General features: G+C 43.0%; 1 protein-coding gene across 4 annotated transcripts in view; it reads left to right on the top strand.

The window, feature by feature from the left end:
* The window catches only part of armh1 (armadillo like helical domain containing 1), a 60,547-nt gene that overhangs the window by 17,047 nt on the left and 21,298 nt on the right, over nt 1-22,202 (top strand). For 3 of the 4 annotated variants that reach the window (XM_043699172.1, XM_043699170.1, XM_043699169.1), the window contains 4 exons: nt 7,675-7,871; nt 8,804-8,888; nt 11,595-11,714; nt 11,891-11,950. In XM_043699172.1, the coding sequence (XP_043555107.1) occupies nt 7,675-7,871; nt 8,804-8,888; nt 11,595-11,714; nt 11,891-11,950 (462 nt within the window). The remainder of the gene's footprint in view (nt 1-7,674; nt 7,872-8,803; nt 8,889-11,594; nt 11,715-11,890; nt 11,951-22,202) is intronic. The other variant, XM_043699171.1, reaches the window with a different exon arrangement.

Below are 22,202 nucleotides of genomic sequence, written 5' to 3'. Positions count from 1 at the left end.
CCTTCGCGCTTTTAAAGGGGGGAAAAAACCTACCCAGGTAAGCTTACACTAACTGCTTCCGTGTCTCGGCTGCCCCTCTGGTCGTCGTCACTTCCCCCTGGTGCTCCCGCTCTTTCTGTGAAGAGAGAGAAAAAAAAACACCGCTGCCCGCTACCGGTAAGCACTTTTAAAACCAAACGGTCTTACCTTCGCTGCTGCTCGCACTGGAAATGCTGCGCTTTTCCAGCAACACATTTTTCAGCAATGATCATCTCCAACAAGAGAAAATCATATAATTGTCCTTGACATTCAATGGCATTACCATCACTGAATCCTCCACTATCAATATCCTGGGGTTACCATTGATCAGCAACTGGACTCGCTGTATATTTACAGTGGCTATGACAGGAGATCAGAGGCTAGGAATCCTGTAGCAATTACTTCCTGACTCCTCTGCAGGAAGAGTGCAGCTCCAGATTCAGGGGCGGCACGGTGGCTCAGTGGTTAGCACTGCTGCCTCTCAGCGCGAGGGACCTGAGTTTGATTCCCACCTCGGGCAACTGTCTGTGTGGAGTTTGTACATTCTTCCTGTCTCTGCGTGGGTTTCCTCCAGGTGCTCCGGTTTCTTCCCACATTCCAAAAAAGATGTGTAGGTCATTTGAATTGGCCATGCTAAATTGCCCATAGTGTTAGCTGTATTAGTCAGGGGTGTTGTAGGGAAAATGAGTATGGGTAGGTTACTCTTTGGAGAATCAGTGTAGACTTGTTGGGCCGAAGGTCCTGTTTCTACACTGTAGGGAATCTAACTTAATCTAATTTTTGCCAGCAAACAAAGTCGCAGCAGTCTACCTTCTGAAAAATGAACTGCAAAAATTCATGTTGGCTCCTTAGATAGCACCTTCTAAACACACCAACATTACCATTGAAAAGGACAAGGACAGCAGATGATCAGAACACCACTACCTTCAAGCCACACACACCATTCTGAACTGGAAATATAATGGTATTCCTTCAATTTTTCTGGATCAACATCCTGGAACTCCCTCCCAAATTCATTGTGTTAGTACCTACAGCAAACGAACTGCAGTAGTTTGGGAAGGTAGCTCACCTCCACTTTCTCAAAGGAAATGTGGGATGGGCAATAAATGCTCACCCAAGTAGCAGCAGTGCACACATCCCATGAATCAATGAAGAAATTTCCATCCTTGGCTTGCTCATGTTCCAATGAAGCTCAACAATGAGGAACTATGTTTCATTTTCTGCTTAGGTGCTTTACAGCCTCCAGGACTCAACATTGTGTTCCGCAGTGTCAGAGCGTGTTCTGCAGTATCCGAGCATGACCTTTGTCCACCATTTTTATTTCAGCACAGAATTGGCAGAATCATCTTTCATCAGTCTGTGCAACAGCATGCTGAAATGCCAAAGCCGTGTACGATGGTAGTAACTCACTTGTGGTTGATTCTGCAGTGTTTAGATTGGATTCTCTACAGTGTGGAAACAGGCCCTTCGGCCCAACCAGTCCACACTGATTCCCAGAATTATGCTACAATTAATATTCAGAAGGGCTTGTACCAGTATACAAGAATGCTGTTTGGGATATCATCAGCCTACTCGATTTTTCAATGGACAGTGGAGAACATTTTGCAAGGTCTACCTCAGGTCACCATTGATCTAGATGATGTTCTAATAACTGGGAAAACTAAAAATAAATTCTTAAAGAACTTGGACATAGTCCTAAGGGATTTTTCCAAAGTGGGCAAATGCCTAAGAAGGGAAAAATGCATGGTCCGGGCACCTCAATTGACCTACTTGAGCTATAGAGTCACAAGATCAGGTTACATCCATTCGAAGATAAAGTGAGGGTGATCAAAGGTGCCCCAGCTCAATTGTCTGTCCAGGAGCTTATGTCGTTTCTTGAACTGGTATATTATTGTGAAAAGTCCATGCATAACCTGGCCTCCATCCAAGCACCTTTTGCATCAACTCCTGAAAAAAGGTTAGCCTTGGAAATGGTCGGATTGACAAGCCCATCCTTTAAGATGTTGGCACACGATGATCCCAAGAAAGGTCTGGTATTGACATGCAATGCCTCCCCATGCACTGTCAGAGTGGTATTGGCTCATGGTTGGCCTTATGGAGAGGAGTGCCAAATAGTATATACATCCAGAACTTTCACTAATACAGAGCTTAAATATATCCAGATAAATTAACAATCATATTTGGAGACAGGAATTTTCACCAATACCTTTTATGGATGAAAGTTTATGATAATAATAGACTACAAACCCCTACTTTGTCTGCTTGAAAAGGACAAGGCAGTGTCACCCAAAGCACCACTGAATGTGGCTAGAAGCTATGTAAAACTAAGTCCTTATATTTACAAATTGGAACCCTGTCTGGGAGGCTAAGTAGCAAATATGAATGCATTGAACCACCTTCCATGAGCAGATACCCCACTGGTAGTACCCTCAGTGGAAGAGTCTGTAATGCTATTACATTTTCTGAACACACTTCTAGTCACAACTGACCATATCAGACTTAGGAAGCAGAAACTTACAGTCCTGTCAAAACTGAAACAACTGGTGGTGATATGGGAAGCTAAAAGGCAGTTACAACTAGAATTGAAACCTCTTTGGACTTGGATAGATGAGCTCACAGTCAAGTACACCATATTGTTATGGGGAGCAAGAATGATTGTCCCGAGCAAAGGCTGCTGGCAAATACTGGCTGAACTCTAGTTGGGCCATCCAGCAGTCTCCAAAATGAAGATCTTATATCTGATGGCCCGGCTTGAATGCAGATATAGCCGGGTTGGTCGGGCAGTGCCCAGAGTGTTGACGAGGATAAAAATAACCACCAGCAGCTTCCCCACACCTGTGGGAATGGCCAGGTAAATCTTTGGAGTCAATTATGCATCAGCTATGCAGATCCTTCCATGGGCCCAATGATCTTAATCATTGTAGATGCCCACTCAAGGTGGTTGGACATGCATAGAGTTTATTCGTCAAACATGGAGATGTGATAGAAAAGCTGAGCGCATATTTTTCAATACACAGAATCCCTGAAGTTTTGGTCACAGATGACAGGCCATTATTTACCAGCAAGGCGTTTGGGTATATGCTAAAGTTAAATGGGATTTGACATAAGGACCTCTTTATACCATCAATCATCCAATGGCTTAGCACAAAGAACAGTCCAAACTTTGAAGAAACAGCTTTACAGCCTCACTTGATTAGAGAAAAAGAAACTGTAGATGCTGGAATCTAAGGTAGACAAGCTGGAGGCTGGAAGAACACAGCAAGCCAGGCAACATCAGGAAGTGGAGTAGTCAACATTTTGGGTGTAACCCTTCTGCAGTACTCAGGATCCTGAAGAAGAGTTACAACTGAAACATTGACTTCTCCATCTCTTGATGCTGCCTAGCTTGCTCTGTTCTTGCAGTCTTCTGCCTGTCGACAGTCTCACTTGATAGCAAGCTGTCATGGTCCTTATTTGTTTACAGAAACACTCCAAATGCAAATACAGAGGTAGCAACTCTGCCGAAGCTAATGGGTAGAAGACTCCGCACCAGGTTAAGTCTGATCTTCCCAGACCCGGGGAGGTAAAACAGCATCAGGAATGCCAATGCCAGACACAAGACTCTGCCAATCAAGAGAGACTGTTTGATACAGTGGACGACATTTGGTGTAAGAACCATGGAAGTGGCCCTGCATGGGTAAGAGGTTGACACGAGGTCAGGACCAGTGACATATAAAATTTGGGTAGGTGTGATGGTCTTGAACAAACACGTGGACCATACAAAAGCCATGAATTCGCAAACGGTGCATAAGCAAAATGTGGACTGCTCCTCAGAACATTTGGCTAGCCTACAGGAACCTGTGAGTTCACCCTCTCCATCAAATGTTGACAGAGCTGGACATGACCCAAGTAACTGCCTCAATGCTTTTGCTGCTGGAAGAACAGAGTGAAATTCTACTTAGGTGCTCCTGGCTCAAGAGATGCTGTCCCATGCATTACACACCACCAGTATTGAATTCGGAGTCAGAGTAACCTGACTCAGTGCTAAAACACTCTGGGAGGTTATCCAAGGAAAAAAACACAATCAATGTCCTTGGACTCTGAGGAGGAGAGATGTAGTGAGCGTAACGAGGTCAATCAGCTGGGCCTCAATATGAATACTCTGAGTGGACTAAATCAACAGCTGTAATCAGGAAGCCCTGGCTGACAGATGTTATGGACCAGGCCAGACCACGTTGAACTATTTCAAGGAAGTAGCCTAGACCATAACTTTACTAGTTGTCTAAAGCAGGTGTAAGGTGGATATTCCAGCAGTGATGTAGCTGGTCAAAGCGCATAGTTTCAAACAAAACAGAATTTATTTACAAGATTACTGGATTGAAACACAAACAAAAGAGAACAGAATATAGAATAACGTAACCTAAATAAAAACCCAACAGATTATCCCAACCTAACGGTGTTTTTCCAAATACTTACAACAACCCCCATAAACACCTCTTGGCACAAAAGGTAACTTACTAAAACCAAACCAGAGAAAAGCTGAGCTGGGATAACTGGCCACTCATATTTCATTTTGTTTGACTTGAAAGCCTTTTGCCTGAGGCAGTATCTGTTAGCTATAATCAAACTGGCCCTAAAACTCTCAAACCTAGACCTTTCGGAATCACTACTTTCACAACTTCTGGGAAAAAAAAGGCTAGGACAGCATATTGTTGTTAAAGGAGCAGCATATCACACAGATCATAAGAGGAATGTCAGAGATTCTGACGCTCTGAGAGCTGGCTGTGAAGAGGCAATACTAGAGTCAAGAACTATTCATAGGCGAAAGTGAGGACTGCAGATGCTGAAGATCAGAGTCAAGATTAGAGTGGTGCTGGAAAAGTACTGCAGGTCAGGCAGCATCTGAGAAGTAGGATAATCGACATTTTGGGTAGGAGCCGTTCAGCAAGAATGAGGCTGGAAGCCTCCGGGGTGGAGAGATAAATGGGAAGGGGGTGGGGCAGGGGACAAGGTAGCTAAGAGTGCAATATGTGGATGGAGGTATGGATGAAGGTGATAGATCGGAGAGGGGGGTGGAGTGGATAGGTGGGAAAGAAAATTGGCAGGTAGGACAGGTCATGAGAATGATGCTGAGCTGGCAGGTTGGAACTGGGGTAAGGTGGGGGGAGGGGAAATGAGGAAACTGGTGAAGTCCACATTGATGCCCTGGGGTTGAAGTGTTCTGAGGCAGAAGATGAGGCGTTCTTCCTTCAGGCATCGGGTGGTGAGGAAGTGCTGGTGGAGGAGGCCCAGGACCTGCATGTCTTCGGCAGAGTGGGAGGGGAGTTGAAATGTTCGGCCACTGGGTGGTGGGGTTGATGTTCCCTAAAATGCTCTGCAAGAAGGCATCCAGGCTCTCCAACGTAAAGGAGACCACATTGGGAGCGACGTATACAATAAATGGTATTTGTGGACGTGCAGGTAGAACTTTGGATGTAGAGGGATCCTTTGGGGCCTTGGATGGAGGTGATGGGGGAGGTGTGGGCGCAGGTTTTGCAATTCCTGCAGTGGCAGGGGAAGCTGCCAGGACGGGAAGGTGGGTTGTTGGGGGATGTGGATCTGAGCAGGTGGTCACGGAGGGATCAGTCTTTTATGCAAAGCGGAGAGGGCTGGGGAGGGAAGTGTATCCCTGGTGGTGGGGTCCGTTTGTAGGTGGCGGAAATGTCGGCAGATGATGCGGTTTATGCGAAGGTTGGTGGGTTGGAAGATGAGGACCAGGGGAGTTCTGCCCTTGTTGCAGTTAGAGGGGTGGGGTTTGCGGGCGGAGGTATGGGACGTGGATGAGATGCACACCAAATCGCCTCCTTCTTTAAAGACCATAATTTCCCCTCCCACGTGGTTGAAGATGCCCTCCAACGCATCTCACCCATGTCCCGCACCTCCGCCCACAAACCCCAATCCTCCAACCTCAACAAGGACAGAACCCCCCTGGTCCTCACCTTCCACCCCACCAACCTCCGCAAAAACTGCATCATCAGCCGACATTTCTGCCACCTACAAATGGGCTCCACTATCAGGGATACATTCCCCTCCCCACTCCTTTCTGCTTTGCGCAAAGACCATTCCCTGCATGACTAGCTGGTCAGATCCACACCCCCCAACAACCCACCCTCCCCTCCTGGCACCTTCCCCTGCCACTGCAGGAATTGCAAAACCTGCACCCCCACCTCCCCCATCATCTCCATTCAAGGGTCCAAAAGACCCATTCACATCCATCAAAGTTTCACCTGCACTTCCACAAATGTCATTTATTGTATACGTTGCTCTCGTTATGGTCTCCTTTACATTGGGGAGACTGGATGCCTTCTCGCAGAGCGCTTTGGGGAACATCTCCGGGACACCCACACCAATCAACCCCATCGCCCCGTGGCTGAACGTTTCAACTCCCCCTCCCACTCTGCCTAGGACATGCAAGTCCTGGGCCTCCTCCACCGCCACTCCTGACGCCTGGAGGAAGAACACCTCATCTTCCGCCTCAGAACACTTCAACCCCAGAGCATGAATGTAAACTTCACCGGTTTCCTCATTCCCCTCCCCCCACCTTACCCCAGTTCCAACCTGCCAGCTCAGCACCATTCTCATGACCTGTCCTACCTGCCAATCTTCCTTCCCACCTATCCGCTGCACCCTCCTCTCCGACCTATCACCTTCAAACCCACCTCCAGCCACCTATTGCACTCTTAGCTACCTTCTCCCCAAGACCCACCCTCCTCCCAGTTATGTCTCCACCCCAGAGGCTCCCAGCCTCATTCCTGATTAAGGGCTCCTGCCTGAAACATTGATTTTCCTGCTTCTTGGATGCTGCCTGGCCTGCTGTGCTTTTCCAGCACCACTCTAATCTTACTCAAGAACTATTCATGTGTAAATAAAGGGTGATTTGATGAAGGGAAAGCAACCTCTGTGGAGTTATTTCAGATTCTTCATTCTTCAAGTAGGTCCAAACCGTAAATGTCTTCATTATGTTCTCTAGGTGCTGTTATAACTCAAAGCCTTGTGCGAGATTGGCAAGGGTGTTTACAGAGCTGGCAGTTTACGTTGCCATTGTTGATGCTTGGAATGCTTCTCTATCTGCACTTCCTCTGGCCTCACCAGTACAAATGCTGTTAAATCCTGATGATGGGCTTTTGCCCGAAACGTCGATTTTCCTGCTCCTCTGATGCTGCCTGACCTGCTGTGCTTTTCCAGCACCACTCTTGGTGGGCGGCACGGTGGCACAGTGGTTAGCACTGCTGCCTCACAGTGCCAGAGACCCGGGTTCAATTCCCGCCTTAGGCGACTGACTGTGTGGAGTTTGCACGTTCTCCCCGTGTCTGCGTGGGTTACCTCCGGGTGCTCCGGTTTCCTCCCACAGTCCAAAGATGTGCAGGTCAGATGAATTGGCCATGCTAAATTGCCCGTAGTGTTAGGTAAGGGGTAAATGTAGGGGAATGGGTGGGTTGTGCTTCGGCGGGGCGGTGTGGACTTGTTGGGCCGAAGGGCCTGTTTCCACACTGTAAGTAATCTAATCTAATCTAATCTAATCTTGACTCTGATCTCCAGCACCTGCAGTCCTCACTTTCGCCCTGTATTCTGCAATAACCTAATTAACTATGAATATAACTGTGGTCTTATTGTTTTAAATATTTTTGCATTTTTAAGGTGTGAGAAATGTTGCAGAGTGTTTGGCAAATGCAAAATTGGAAAAGACCCAAGAACAGGCTCAGATCTTACTGGAATTACTAGCACAAGGCAACCCAAAGTATCAATTACAAGTGTACAAAGGATTGATTGCATTATTACCATGCACCTCCCCAAAGGTACAAAAACTGGCTCTTCAAACACTGATGACTTTGCAGGTGAGAAACTACAGTAGTTGCAAGTCTGCATTTCATCACATTTGTTCATTGTGTTCCTTTCATTTTAATGATAATAGGAGAAAGTGAGGACTGCAGATGCTGGAGACCAGAGTTGAAAAATGTGGCGCTGGAAAAACACAGCAGGCCAGGCAGCATCCAAGGAGCAGGAGAATCGACGTTTTGGGCATAAGCCCTTCTTCTTGAAGGGCTTATTTTTCAATTTTAATGAGAATAGTTTTGTTCCTTTAATGTTGTTCTTCATATTTTAGTCCCATGCATCTCTTTTTGGCCAGAGGATGAACCAGGCATCCTCTGTTCGGATGCTGTCTGAATTGCTGTGCTCTTCCAGCACCACTGATCCAGAATCTGGTTTCCAGCATCTACAGTCATTGTTTTTATCCTCTGTTTAGTCTCCTGTATGGTTATGATGTGAGGTACAGAACAGGATTCAACAGCAGCTAATTTAGGGCCATAGTACTCTAGACTACTCTAGGGGAAAAAGAAACAATGGTTAATCTTTTAAGCCAATTAAATCTAATGTTTATTGAGGAATAAGTATTGGCCTGAAAATTGAGAGAGTTCCCTTTTAACTCTGAATTATATCTTGCAATCTTTTACATTGGAGTGTGGATGAGACTTTGGTTTAATGCTTCATCTAATTGACAGCACTTCTGACAATGCTGAGTAATGTTGCATTGCCAAGTCAATTAATTAAGTCTGTAAAAGTAAAGGCGAAACAAGATCTGCAGGGAAATTCACTTCATGCAGCCTCCTGTCCAATTATAGAACAGTATTTGCAGAAATTTGCAGACAGTATCTTTGTACCAAGAAGTAGTACTGAGAAACCATGAAGTGTTTCCTTTATAAAAAATGTTTAATTTATAAAATATGCTTTTAAATGTCATCTAGTACTTTTTTTTGTTCTTGTTTAGCCAGTTGTGAAGATCGTACACCCTTGCATCGTGGAACCACTTTTGAACATCTTGAAAACTGTTCACTATGAAGTGCAATATGAAGGTAAATTACTGTCTGTGTTGGGCTAATATGGGGTTGCAGCTCCAGTTAGATTCCTTGTTTTCTGTTCTGTAATTTTTATGAGTAAGGTTTTATCTAGAGCCTGTGCTGCTTAAATATTTTAAAAGCAGTTTTTGCAGAAACCAAGACCGAACATATTCTTTATCAGGCCAAAACTCAGGTCTATGTTGAAAGATACAAAAACAGAGGTTGCTGGAAAAGCTCAGCAAGTCTGGCAGTGTCTGTGAAGAGAAATCAGAGTTAACTTGTCTGGTCCGGTGAGTCTTCCTCAGAACTGATGGTAGGAAAATGTTGGTTTATATGCAGAAGCTAAAGTGGGAGCAGTGGGTAAGGAGTAAACCATAGCTGGGGATAGAGCCCAAAGAGAGAGAGGAACTGTTAGACAGAAAAAGGAGTGGATAACAAGCTGGCTAGAAGGGTGAGTAGCTGTTAATTGAGACTGTTAATGACTAACAATAAGTAGTGTGTAATGGCAGGCTATGTGATAACAAGGCTTGGTGTGTGGAGTTTGGGGCTAGGATATGGGAGAGTTCAAATTATTGAATGATTGACAATCCACAGTCATGGAAAATATTCCTCAAAGATAAAGCTGTAAATGCAGATATTACTGCAAACTTCACAAATTGATGAAATATTTTTTAGAATCCCTATAGTGTAGAAGCACGCCTTTTGGCCCATTGAGTCTACACCGATCTTCCAGACAGCATCACACCCAGACCTATTCTAATATTATTGAACTCTATATTGAGTTAGGAAGGCCACAGGGTCCCAAAGTGGAAAATAAGATATTCTTTCAGCTTGTGCTGAACTGGCCTGAGACATAGATGTTGGCCAGGGAACAGGGTGGTGTGTTAAAGTGGCAGGCAACTTGAAGCTCAGGGTTTTTTTTGTGGGTAGAACATAGGTGTTCTGCGATGCAGTCCCCCAGTCTATGCTTCGATTCCACAAAGGATAAGGTGGGGAAGTTTTTCTGGGTGGGATGCCCTTTGGAGGGTTGGTGTGGACTTGATGGCCTGCTTCTACATTGTAAGGATTCTAAAAAATAATTCATTATTTTGATTTCTCTCAATTTTGTGAAGTTTGCAATAACATCTGCACATTCTGAGTTTGTTTTTTTCTTTGACAATCCGCTGTCATGGAAATATTTCTCAATCGTTCACATTATCCCCAAAAATAAAGAATACAGAAAATGTGATTGGATAAATATTTGGAAAGAAATAAACCACGGGCAGTGGTCTTAAAAGATCCAAGCTGTATGGCAAAGCAGGGACCAAGACACAGATGTTCCCCTTTAGCAAAACTCAATTTGACTCAAAAACCAAAATTACTGGAGTAATTCAGCAGGTCTGGCAGCATCTGGAGAGAAAGCAGAATTAATGTTTCAAGTTCGGCGACCTTTCTTCCAAACAGAATTAAACGTGTAGCTATTTTAAACAATCTGTTTTGTACATGTTATGACACACCTCCAGGGTGGGTGAAAGTGGAACCTAGAACTTCTAGTCCAGAGTGGGGGGATACTAGCAATGCAACACAAGACCACTTTTCTCCTCCTTTATGAAGAAAATGGCATTTAAATTGGCCTGTTCAGATGTATTCTGGCACACACAAGAGAAAGGTAGAACTTGTACATTCTGACCCAGAAGTAGGGATACTACCACTCCGTCACAAGAGCCCACCTTCTGTTGAGGGAGATATTTTCTAATTAACTTGTTCAGAGATGTTGCTATTACCTACTTTCAGAACCGGTGGGACTTGAACCTGGGCCTCCTGATTCAAGATAAAGATATTACCAAAGTGCCACAAAAATTACTTGTCTCTGAATCAGCCTATTCAGAGATGTTACTACACACTTACTGGAGCAGTTGGGTTTGAACCCAGGCCTCCTAGGCCAGAAGTAGGGATAGTATCACTGCATCATAAGCCAAAAACAAAGAGGCAATAGACCAAGGGAGATCGAGATATTTTCTAATCTACCTGCTTTGAGATGTCTTGACACCTTTTGGAGCAGGTTGGACTTGAACCTGGGCTTTTTGGCACAAAGGTAGGGACACTAGCACTGTGCCACAAGGGACTCCCTCTCTTCATAGATCTTTTTTTTGTAAAAAGATGATCTGGTTGAGGTGGGACTTGAACCGAGGCTTTCTGGATCGGCGATCAGGACACTACCACTACACCACAAGACTCCTCCCCCTTTTGTGTCCTTTTTTTCTTACATCCAGAAGACTCTGACACAATTGAAGATGTTCTCCCACCTCCCCCTCCCACCGCCACCAATAGCCAAACAACATGTTTTTTTCCTTCTGTTAACCACCATCAGTAAATCACCCTTGTTTCCAATCGAATAATTTGCATGCAAAGCTCATTAAGGGCATTGCAAATCATCAAACTCACTTCTCTTTATAAACACTTAACATCCTTCCTCTGTTTATCGTTTAACTACTTGACATTAATACCCATCACAAGTTTACCATGTTCATTTGACATTAAAAAGTGGGACTATTGAATAGCTGTATCAAAGAACTATACAGGCAGAATGGTCTCCTTTTAATGTTTTGTCATTCCTATGATTCAATCAAAAATTCAACAGTCAAAAATCTAATTTTATCACAATACCATAGAGAGAATAAGAGTTTGTTTGTGGAACATTGAGGTAATTTTGTGTTACATGTAATGATTATTGTCCTGTAGGAATCGAATTTATCAAGATGCTCCTGAATTATAATGTACGAAAGGCTCTGCTAGAAGGATTAGTTGCATGTCTTAATCCATCAACAGATGACATAAAGGATCGACCAAAAATTCTTGATGGTAAGAAAGAAATTGCATTGACCCCAAGGTATAACTTTAAAATACTGAATCATCTTAAAAATGTGACAAGAGTGCAAGTTGCAAAGAGTGGAACTTGGGAGTTTTGTAAAGGTGGGAATTTGGTGAAGTAGGAAAAGGAGGAACTGCTTTCTTGGTTTTCCACCCTACTTCCTCAGATCAATGGAGGCTGGAGCAGACCAAGGCCCAAGAGATAAGCCAATTGATGTCACAGATAAGTGAGTATTTCTCTCTTCTACCTACTGTGACTTGCTTTCAGATTAAGGGCTAAATGGAAGATGTATTTATAGATTGAAAACTTAAAATCAGTAGTAAATAAAAAAAAAATTAATTAAGTAAACTGTACACACAGGGCCAGGCACGTGATGTAGCTAAACCATGTGAGAGCTGGTTGGGCCCCATTGTAGTTTATAGTGACCATATCTATAGCAAGCATCTATTGCTTGAGGAATTTCTGCTCAGTTTATGAGCTGGAGTCCGAACTTTGGACATTGGCACTTAGGGACGTGGAGAGTCATCTGGATGCTATGTTTCAAAAGGCAGACCCATCCCTTAGTTTAGCCATCTTCAATTTAGTCGGTGGAATGACCGGCCAATGGAAAGCCACAGTGGCCAGGTTTCTGGCACTGAACGTGGCTCAGAAGAGAAGAGGGAGAATAGGAGTGCAATAGGAAATTCAATTGTGAGAGGAACAGACTGGAGACCCTGTGGTTGTGAGGGAGACTCCCGGGTATCAGGGTCAGGGATGTCTCTGATCGCACATATAGGATTTTTAAGGAGGAGGGAGAGCAGCCAGAAGTCATGAGCTGGAGTCGGTACCAATGACATCGGTGGGCAAAGGGAGGAGGACCTGAAAAGAGAATATAGGGAGTTAGGCTGGAAACTAGAAAGCAGGACGAGCAGAGTAGTAATCTCAGAATTGCTACAGGTCCCACGTGCTAGTGAGGTGTAGAATAGAGAGCGAGTGCAGATGAACACGTGGCTGCCGGGCTGGTGTAGGAGGGGAATGCTTCAGATATGTGGATCATTGGGATACTTCTGGGGAAAGTGAGACCTGAACTCGAAGGACACCAATATCCTCGGGCGAGATCGCTAGAGCTCTTTGGGATTGGCAGGGGGAGTAGAACCTGAGCTATGGATGAGATGATGGAATAGGTAGGGAACTGCCAGATATAGCTTGCAGAGCGTCTGAGAGGAGGGATGGGCACTTGACAGGGCAAAGGTGCAGTCAGTGTGATGGGTTGAAGTGTAGGTAAAAACAATGACTGCAGATGCTGGAAACCAGATTCTGGATTAGTGGTGCTGGAAGAGCACAGCAGTTCAGGCAGCATCCAAGGAGCAGCAAAATCGACGTTGAAGGGCTTTTGCCCAATGGGTTGAAGTGTGTCCATTTTAATAAATGAAGTATCAGGAATAAGGGTGACAAACTCAAGGCATGGATCAGTACTTGGAACGATGATGTGGCCGTTACGAAGACTTGCATATCACAGGGGCAGGTATAGTTGTTGGATGTTTGAGGGTTTAGATGTTTCAAAAGGAATAAAGGGGGAGGTTAAAGAGGCAGAGGAGTGGCATTGCTAATCAGGGAGAGTATCACAGTTGCAGAAAAGAAGCATCAAGGAGGGTTTGTCTACAGAGTTAGTATGGGTGGAAGTCAGAAACAGGAAAGGAGTTTTCTACAGGGCACCCAATAGCAACAGAGACATGGAGGACCAGATTGGGAGGCTGATTTTGGAAATATGTGGGCGTAACAAGGTTGTTGTCATTGGTGATTTTAACTTCCCTAATATTGATAGGAACCTACTTATTTAAATAGCTTGGATGGAGCAGTTTTTGTTAGGTGTTTCCAGGAAGGGTTCCTGATGCAATATATAGATAGGCTGACTAAAGGGGAGGCCATATTGGATTTGGTGCTTGGCAACGAACTTTGCCAGGTGTCAGATCTCTCGGTGGGAGAGTATTTTGGTGATAGTGATCACAACTCCAAGACCTTAACTATACTCATGGAGAGGGATAGGAGCAAATGGTATGGGAAAGTATTTAATTGGGGGAGGAGGAATTAAAATGCTGTTAGGCAGGAACTGGGGTGCCTAGATTGGGAGCAGATGTTCTAAGCGAAATGCACAACAAAAATGTGGAAGTTGTTTGGGAAGCACCTGCTGATAGTGCTGGACAGGTTTGCCTCACTAAGGCAAGGAACAGATGATAGGTTGAAAGAATATTGGATGACAAGGGATGTGGAATATCTAGTCAAGAGGAAGAAGGAAGCTTATTTAAGGTTGAGGAGGTGAGGATCGGACAGGGATTTAGAGGGTTAAAAGGTAGTCAGGAAGAACCTGAAAAATGGACTTGGGAAAGCTAAAAGGGAGCATGAAAAAGCTTTAGTGGGTAGGATTAAGAAAACAACTGAAAGTGTTTTCCTCACTTGTGAGGAACAAGAAGATGATCAGAGTGAGGGTAGGGCCAATCAAGGACAGTGGAAGGAACTTGCGCTTGGAATCTGAGGAAGTAGGGGAGGTCCTTAATGAGTACTTTGCTTCAGCATTCACTGCTGAGAGGAACCTTGATGGTTCTGAGGAGAGCATGAAACAGACTGACATGCTAGAACATGTTGATCTTAGAAAGGAGGATGTGCTGAAAATTTTGAAAAACATAAGGATAGATAATACTCCTGTGCCAGATGGGATATACTCTAGGGTACTACAGGAAGCAAGGGAAGAGATTGCTGCACCTTTGGTGATGATCTTTGCATCCTCACTGTCCACTGGAATAGTGCCAGATGGTTGGAGGGTGGCAAATGTTATTCCCTTGTTCAAGAAAGGAAATAGGGATAATCCTGGGATTAACAGACCTGTCAGTCTTGTGTCTGTGGGGTGCAAAGTATTGGAGAGGATTCTGAGAGACAGGATTTATGATTTCTTGGAAAACCATAATTTGATTAGTGATGGTCAGCATGGCTTTGTGAGGGGCAGGTCATGCCTCACAAACCTTATTGAATTTTTTGAGGATGCGACAAAACACATTGATGAAGGTCGAGCAGTGGATTTGCTATACATAGGTTTTAGCAAGGCATTTGATAAGGTTCCCCGTGGTAGGCTCATCCAGAAAGGAAAGAGGCATGGGATACAGGGAAACCTGTCTGTCTGGATGCAGAGTTGGTTGGCCCATAGTAGATGGAAAGTATTTAGCCTGGAACTTGGTGACCCGTGATGTTCTGCAGTGGTGTTTCTGGGACCTCTGCTCTTCGTGACTTTTATAAATGACTTGGATGAAGAAGTGGAAGGGTGGGATAGTAAGTTTGCAGATGACATGAAAGTTGGTGGAGTTGTGGATAGTGTGGAGGACTGTTGTAGGTTGCAACAAGGCATTGACAGGATGCAGAGCTTAGCTGATAAGTGGCATGGGGACCTCAGCCTGGAAAAGTATGAAATCATTCACTTTGGAAGGTCGAATTTGAATGCAAAATGCAGGGTTAAAGGCAGGACTCTTGGCAGTGTGAAGGAACATAGGGAACTTGGGTCCACGTCCATAGATTCCTCAAAGTTGCCTCCCCAGTTGATAAGAAGACTTACGTTTGTATGGTGTGTTGACTTTCATTAGCAGGGGGATTGGGTTTAGGAGCCATGTGGTTACGCTGCAGCTCTGTAGAGTCCTGGTTAGACCACAATTGGAATATTGTGTTCAGTTCTGGTCACCTCATTATAGGAAAGATGTGGAAGTTTTAGAGAGGTTGCAAAGGAGATTTGCCAGGATGCTGCCTGGCCTGGAGGGCATTTCTTATGAAGAAAGTTTGACGGAGTTAGGGCTTTTCTTATTGGAGCGAAGAAGGCTGAGAGATGACTTGATGTTGAGAGGCATAGACAGAGTGGATAGCGAGAGACTTTTCCCATGGTGGACGTGTTTATCACAAGGGGGCATAATTTTAAGGTGATTGGAGGAAGGTTTAGGGGAGATGTTAGAAGTAGGTTCTTTACTCAAAGTGGTGGGTGCATGGAATGCTCTGCCAGTAGTGGTAATAGAGTAAGATATATTAGGGGCATTTAAGCGATCCTTGGATTGGCACATGGAAGCTAGTACGATTAAGGCTATCTAGGTTAGTCTGATCTTAGTGCAGAACACAACGCTGGCATAACATTTGCGGGCTGAAGGGCCTGTATTGTTCTATGTTTGGTCAGGGACAGGATAGTGCAACTACAAGTGAGGCAGGTAGAGGGATCCAGAATGTAGCACTGTAGGAACCTCAGTCATTGTCATTGTCCAACAGTTTCAAGACTCTTGCTGCCTGTGGGATCTGTAGAGAGGATGAGCAAACTGACCATAATACAGCGGTGAGGGAGAAAGGAAAAATATAGTCTTAATCAGAGGTAGTATAGTTAGGGCAAAAGACATTTCTGTCCAACCAGTCCTGAAGGTTGCTTTCCGTACTTGTGGTCAGAATATTTCATCTGGGTTGCAAAATAACTTAGTTGGGAATAATCTTCAGATACCCTAACAGTAGTCCACAGAACAAAACTGTATAAACCAGGAAAAATTATAGTAATCCTGCATGATGTAAATATTTGCTTATTTGACTAGATCAATCAAATTGACAAAGGTAGCCTTGAGGGAGAGCTAATAGTGTTTTTGAGATTGTTTCTTGGATCAAGATGTCAGGAAACCAACTTGGCAGGCTATTTTAGTTTTAATATTGTGTAATGAGATGGGATTAATTAGTCATGATTTGGAGGTGCTGGTGTTGGCTGGTGTTAAAATCACACACAACACCAGGTTATAGTCCAAAAGGCTGATTTGGAAGCACTAACTTTCAGAGCGCTGCTCCTTCATCAGGTGGTTGTAGAGTATAAGATTGTAAGACAGAATTTATAGTAAAAGTTTACAGTGTGATGCAACTGAAATTATATATTGAAAAAGACCTGGTTGTTTGTTAAGTCTCTCATCTTTTAGAATGACCATATTGGTTTCAGTTCTTTCATATGTAAATCCCAGAACTTTTTTTAAAGTTACATTCTCAAGTGAGCTTTAACAGTAGGTGCCATGTCAGCTCAGATAATGCGTTGTGATTAATTAGTGGTCTCAGAATAAATGATTCTCTAGGGAAGAGTGATTATAACATGCTGGAATTTCGAATTCACTTTGAGGATGAGGAACTTGAATGCCATACTAGTGTTCTGGTGTTAAACAAAGATAATCACATAGGCATGAGGACAGATTTTTGCCCTAGTGGACTATGCAGAAAGACTTAAAAATAGGACAGTTGATGAACAGTAGTAGACATATAAGGAGATATTCAATTTCTCCCAACTAAAATATTTTCTAGAGAGAAAGAAAGATTGTAAGTGGAGAAAAAGACATTCATGGCTAAGCAAGAAGTTTAGAAGTAACATCAATGACTATGACAGAGGCAAAAACTGAACTGTATCATATTGCAAAGATGAGTGGCAGACTGGAGGTTTCAGAAACTTTTAAGACCAACAAAGCTACTTAAAATGCTTTAGAAAGAGCAAAGTTTAATTATGAAAGAAGGCTACCAAAACATAAAAACTACTAACAAAAGCTTTGGTAAGTATATAAAGAAGATGATAGCACCTAAATGTTTAGCCCTGGGGAGTTAATAGTAGGAACAGAAATAGCAAAGAAGGAATTGAGATTTTGTTGCAGTTACCACAGAAGATGCTGAAATCATCCCATAGAAACAGGTAATGCAGAGATTATAGAAAAGGAGAAACTTAAACTAATTACCATTTTAGGAGAAAAGTGCTGAACAAACTTCTGGGAATAAAGGCATTCAAGTCCCCAGGCTTTGAAGGCCTATGTCCTTCAGTCTAAGGAAGTGGCAGCAGAAATAACTTTGGTTATAATATTCCAAATTTTCCTGAATTATGGAAAGGTTCCAGTGGAATGGTGAAATGCTAATATAACTCCTTTATTCAAAAAGGGAAGGAGCCAAGAAGGAGGAAACTATGAACAGTTAGTTTAATATGTGTTATTGGGAAATTGTTGGAATCCATTAAGTGTTGGGACAATTGGAAAGTCAAATCCAGAGTTACTATGGTTTTATGAAAGGTAAATTGTGTTTGATTGAAGAAGTCTAGCAAATCAAAGATGTAACAAGCAAAGTGGATAATGAGGGTCTATAGATGCAGTATATCTGGACTTCCACAGGACATTTGATATGGTGCTGCACAAAAGGTTAACTCACAAGGTAAGTTCACATGGGGTTATGGGTAATATATTAGCTTGGATGGAGGATCGGCTAACCAACTGGAAGCCAAGCTTCGGAATAATTGGACCTTTTTTCTGGTTGGCAAGCTGTAACTAGTGGGATACTATAGGGTCTGGTCCTCAGGCCCCAACCATTCCAATCTGTATTAATGACTTGGATGCAGGGATAGAAACTACTCTAGCCAGTTTTGCAAATGACACAAATAGGTAGGAAAGTAGGCTGTAATGATGGAATGAACAATTTACAAATGGATATGGATTGGTTAGGCAAATGGCCCAACATTTGGCAGATGGAGTTTAATGTGGAAAAGTGTGAGGCTATCAATTATCATAGAGGAACACAGCATGGAAACACATGGTTTGGTCAAACTCGTCCATGCCAACAGATATCCTAATCCCATTTGCCAGCATTTGTTTATGTACCCATCCAGATGCCTTTAAATGTTGTAATTGTACCCACCTCTACCATCACCTCTCACAGCATGTTTCATACATGCACCACCCTCTGCTTGAAAATGTTGCCCCTACAAATGGAAAAGTTTTAAATCGTTCCCCTCTAATTTTAAACCAATTCCAGAGATGAAAGACTTGTTTTAGAAAGAGAGATTGAGCAGTTTAAGCCTATACTCGCGAGAGTTTACAAGCATGAGAGTCCTAATTGAGGTAAGTCTTGAATGAGAGGTCAGAATTTTAGGCTTTGGGTGACAGATTTAACGCAGAGATGAGGAGGAATTATTTCTCTCAGAAGGTGGTAAATCTGTGGCTTTCACTATACCAGAGTGCCGTGAATGCTAGGACAATTTAAGGAGGAGATACAAAGATTTTCAATTAGTAAAGAGTTATGTAGGCAACCAGGAAAGTGGAGTTGAAGCTGAGGTGGCATCAGCCACAATTGTATTAAATGGTAGAGCATGCTTGAGGCTGAATTGCCTTCTCCTGCTAGTTCTTATGTTTTTACATTAATAATGCTCAGTCTGAATGGTAAAAAAAATTATTTATTTGGTGGTTAATTAATTCTGGCAGAGAAACATTGAATGGATTATGTAGCATTGGATCTCTCTGAATGAAGTCCTACAAGTTTAGCAGTAAGATGAAACTTTGCAGAATTGAGGCAAGGACTCTTATTTCTTAGTACTACCAGAAAGCACGTGACTTTTACTGTGGTATGGCAGAGATAATACATTTGATTTAATCCAAATAAGGGCACTCCAGGTTAAAAATCCAGTTTTAAAAGTTTAAATTGGTGGTCAATTTAATGTTAATCTATCTATCAAAATTCAAACAATGTGATTTTTATAACCATTTTAAGAAGTGGAATATTTTAAAATCTAGCAGTTTGTAAAATTCGCAGTTTAATGTGCAATTCCAGCTCAGCTGGTGGCAGTCCTGCCATAGAACATAGAACATTACAGTGCTGTACAGGCCCTTCAGTGCTCAATGTTGTGCCGGCCTGTGAAATCAATCTGAAGCCAATCCAACCTACACTATTCCATTTTTGTTCATATGTTTATCCAACGACCATTTAAATGCCCTTAAAGTTGGCGAGTTTACTACTGTTGCAGGCAGTGCGTTCCACGCCCCTACTACTGAGTAAAGAAACTACCTCTGATATCTGACCTATATCTAGCACCCCTCAATTTAAAACTATGTCCCCTCATGCTGGCCATCACCATCTGAGGAAAAAGGCTCTCACTGCCCATCCAATCTAACCCTCTGATTATCTTATGTCTCAATTAAGTCACCTCTCAACCTTCTTCTCTCCAACAAAAAAGCCTCAAGTCCCTCAGTCTTTCCTTGTAAGACCTTCCCTCCAGACCTGGCAACATCCTAATTAATCTCCTCTGAATCCTTTCCAAAGCTCCACATCCTTCCTATAATGCGGTAACCAGAACTGTACGCAATACTCCAAGTGCGCCACACCAGAGTTTGTACAGCTGCAGCATGACCTCCTGGTTCCAAAACTCAATCCCTCTACCAATAAAAGCTAACACATGGTATGCCTTCTCAACAACCCTGTCAACCTGGGTGGCAACTTTGAGATCTATGTACCTGACACTGCCACCCTTTTGCTCATCTAAATTACTAAGAATCTTGCCATTAGCACAGTACTCTGCATTCCTGTTGTTCCTTCCAAAGTGAACCACCTCACACTTTTCTGCATTAAACTTCATTTGCCACCTCTCAGCCCAGCTCTGCAGCACCTCTATGTTCCTCTGTAATCTACAACATCCTTCTGCACTATCCACATCTCTACCAATCTTAGGGTCATCTGCAAATTTATTAACTCATCCTTATACGCTCTCATCCAAGTGTTTATAAAATGACAAACAGCAGTGGACCCAAAACAGATCCTTGTGGTGCACCACTAGTAAGTGAACTCCAGGATGAATGTTGCCCATCAACCATTACCCTCTGTCTTCTTTCAGTTAGCCAATTACTCATCCAAACCGCTAAATCACCCTCAATCCCTTGCCTCTGTATTTTGTGTAATAACCTATCGTGGTGAACCTTATCAAACGCCTTACTAAAATCCATATACACCACATTAACTGCTTTGCCCTCATTCACCTGTTTGGTCACCTTCTCAAAGAACTCAATAAGGTTTGTGAGGCACGATCTTCTCTTCACAAAACCATGTTGACTATCCCTAATCAACTTATTCCTCACTAGATGATTATAAATCTTCTCTCTTATAACCTTTTCCAACGCTTTACCCATGACCAAAGTAAGGCTCACTGGCCTATAACCTCTTGAACATTTACTATCCTCCAGTTTTCTGGCAGTATTCCTGTAGACAATGATGACATAAAATTCAAAGCCTAAGGCTCAACAATCTCCTCCCTGGCTTCCCAGAGAATCCTTGGATAAATGTCATCCAGCCAAGGGGACTGATCTATTTTTACACTTTCCAGAATTGCTAACACCTCCTTATGCACTTCAATCCCATCTAGTCTAGTAGCCTGTATCTCAGTATTCTCCTTGCCAACATTTTCTTTTTCTAATGTGAATACACTTATAGCAAGTTGTTAATGCAAGTTTCTCTTCAGGTTTTGAACATGTAATGTGTCCAGGGTTGTACTGAGGAAGTGCTAATTCTTAAAAATGTCATCCCATGCAGGTACTTTTGAATTAGTAGTTCAGCTGGGCATTTAAAGATTCAAATGAAGGGGAAGGAGCTCTCCCAAATTTGAGATTTTCCTGCTTCCCTGTCTTTCATTTAACTACATCAAAAACAGATCAGCCATTAGTATTTTAAAATCTAACATTTACATCATTAATGGTATGCCTAAGGCAGGCTATGCCTCTGTTTTCCTTCTGCTGAGCTACCATCTTATGCTGATATCTACTATTTTTCAGATAATCCAGATGTACCTTTCTTTTCCTTTGTCATGGTCTTTTTTTCATTCATCCATCTATCAACTACTTCATTATTCCATTGCTTCTCAGTATTTGGAAAAAAAATCCTAATTGTGTCTCATTTTCTTTCACTTCCATTACAGCAAGGATTGAAAATTTTGATTCTCACAGCACTTCAAAGTTGCGGATGGTGGTTTAGTTCATCTTTGTCTTTGTTTTGACAGTAGTTGTTTCTCTTATTGTTTTGAAAATTCACTCAATTTCAGCTTCATACTTTTCACATCATATTTCAAACAAAGTGTTTAATGGCTGCCACAACCAAAAGTGAAAGCAAATTACCGCAGGTGTTGAGGCCTCCTGACTGCAGCACACCAGCCAGTACATTATGTAAATATGTAGTTCTCCAAAAGCTCTCTGAGAACTTTTGATATTCATTCGTTCTCAAGTAGGTAGTACTCAGGTGAAATATATGTTTCACTACTAAGACAAGCCAATTCAACAGACATCAGATATTAAAACCAGGACGGACTGGTATTTACAGCTCATAAATTATTTTTTTCCAGATGGATCACTTGAAGAAGTGCTTGTTATTATGTTGTAGGAGAAAGTGAGGACTGCAGATGCCAGAGATCAGAGCTGAAAATGTGTTGCTGGAAAAGCGCAGCAGGTCAGGCAGCATCCAAGGAGCAGGCGAATCGACGTTTCGGGCATGAGCTCTTCTTCAGGAATGAGAAAAGTGTGCCAAGCAGGCTAAGATAAAAGGTAGGGAGGAGGGACTTGGGGGAGGGGCATTGGAAATGCAATAGGTGGAAGGAGGTTAAGGTGAGGTTGATGGGCTGGAGTGGGGGTGGGGTCAGAGAGGTCAGGAAGAAGATTGCAGGTCAGGAAGGT

This window comes from Chiloscyllium plagiosum, chromosome 11, assembly GCF_004010195.1.
Source record: "Chiloscyllium plagiosum isolate BGI_BamShark_2017 chromosome 11, ASM401019v2, whole genome shotgun sequence".
Classification (NCBI taxonomy): Eukaryota; Metazoa; Chordata; class Chondrichthyes; order Orectolobiformes; family Hemiscylliidae; genus Chiloscyllium; species Chiloscyllium plagiosum.
Note: the sequence above shows the minus strand (reverse complement) of the source record. Positions and strands in the feature narration are given on the sequence as shown.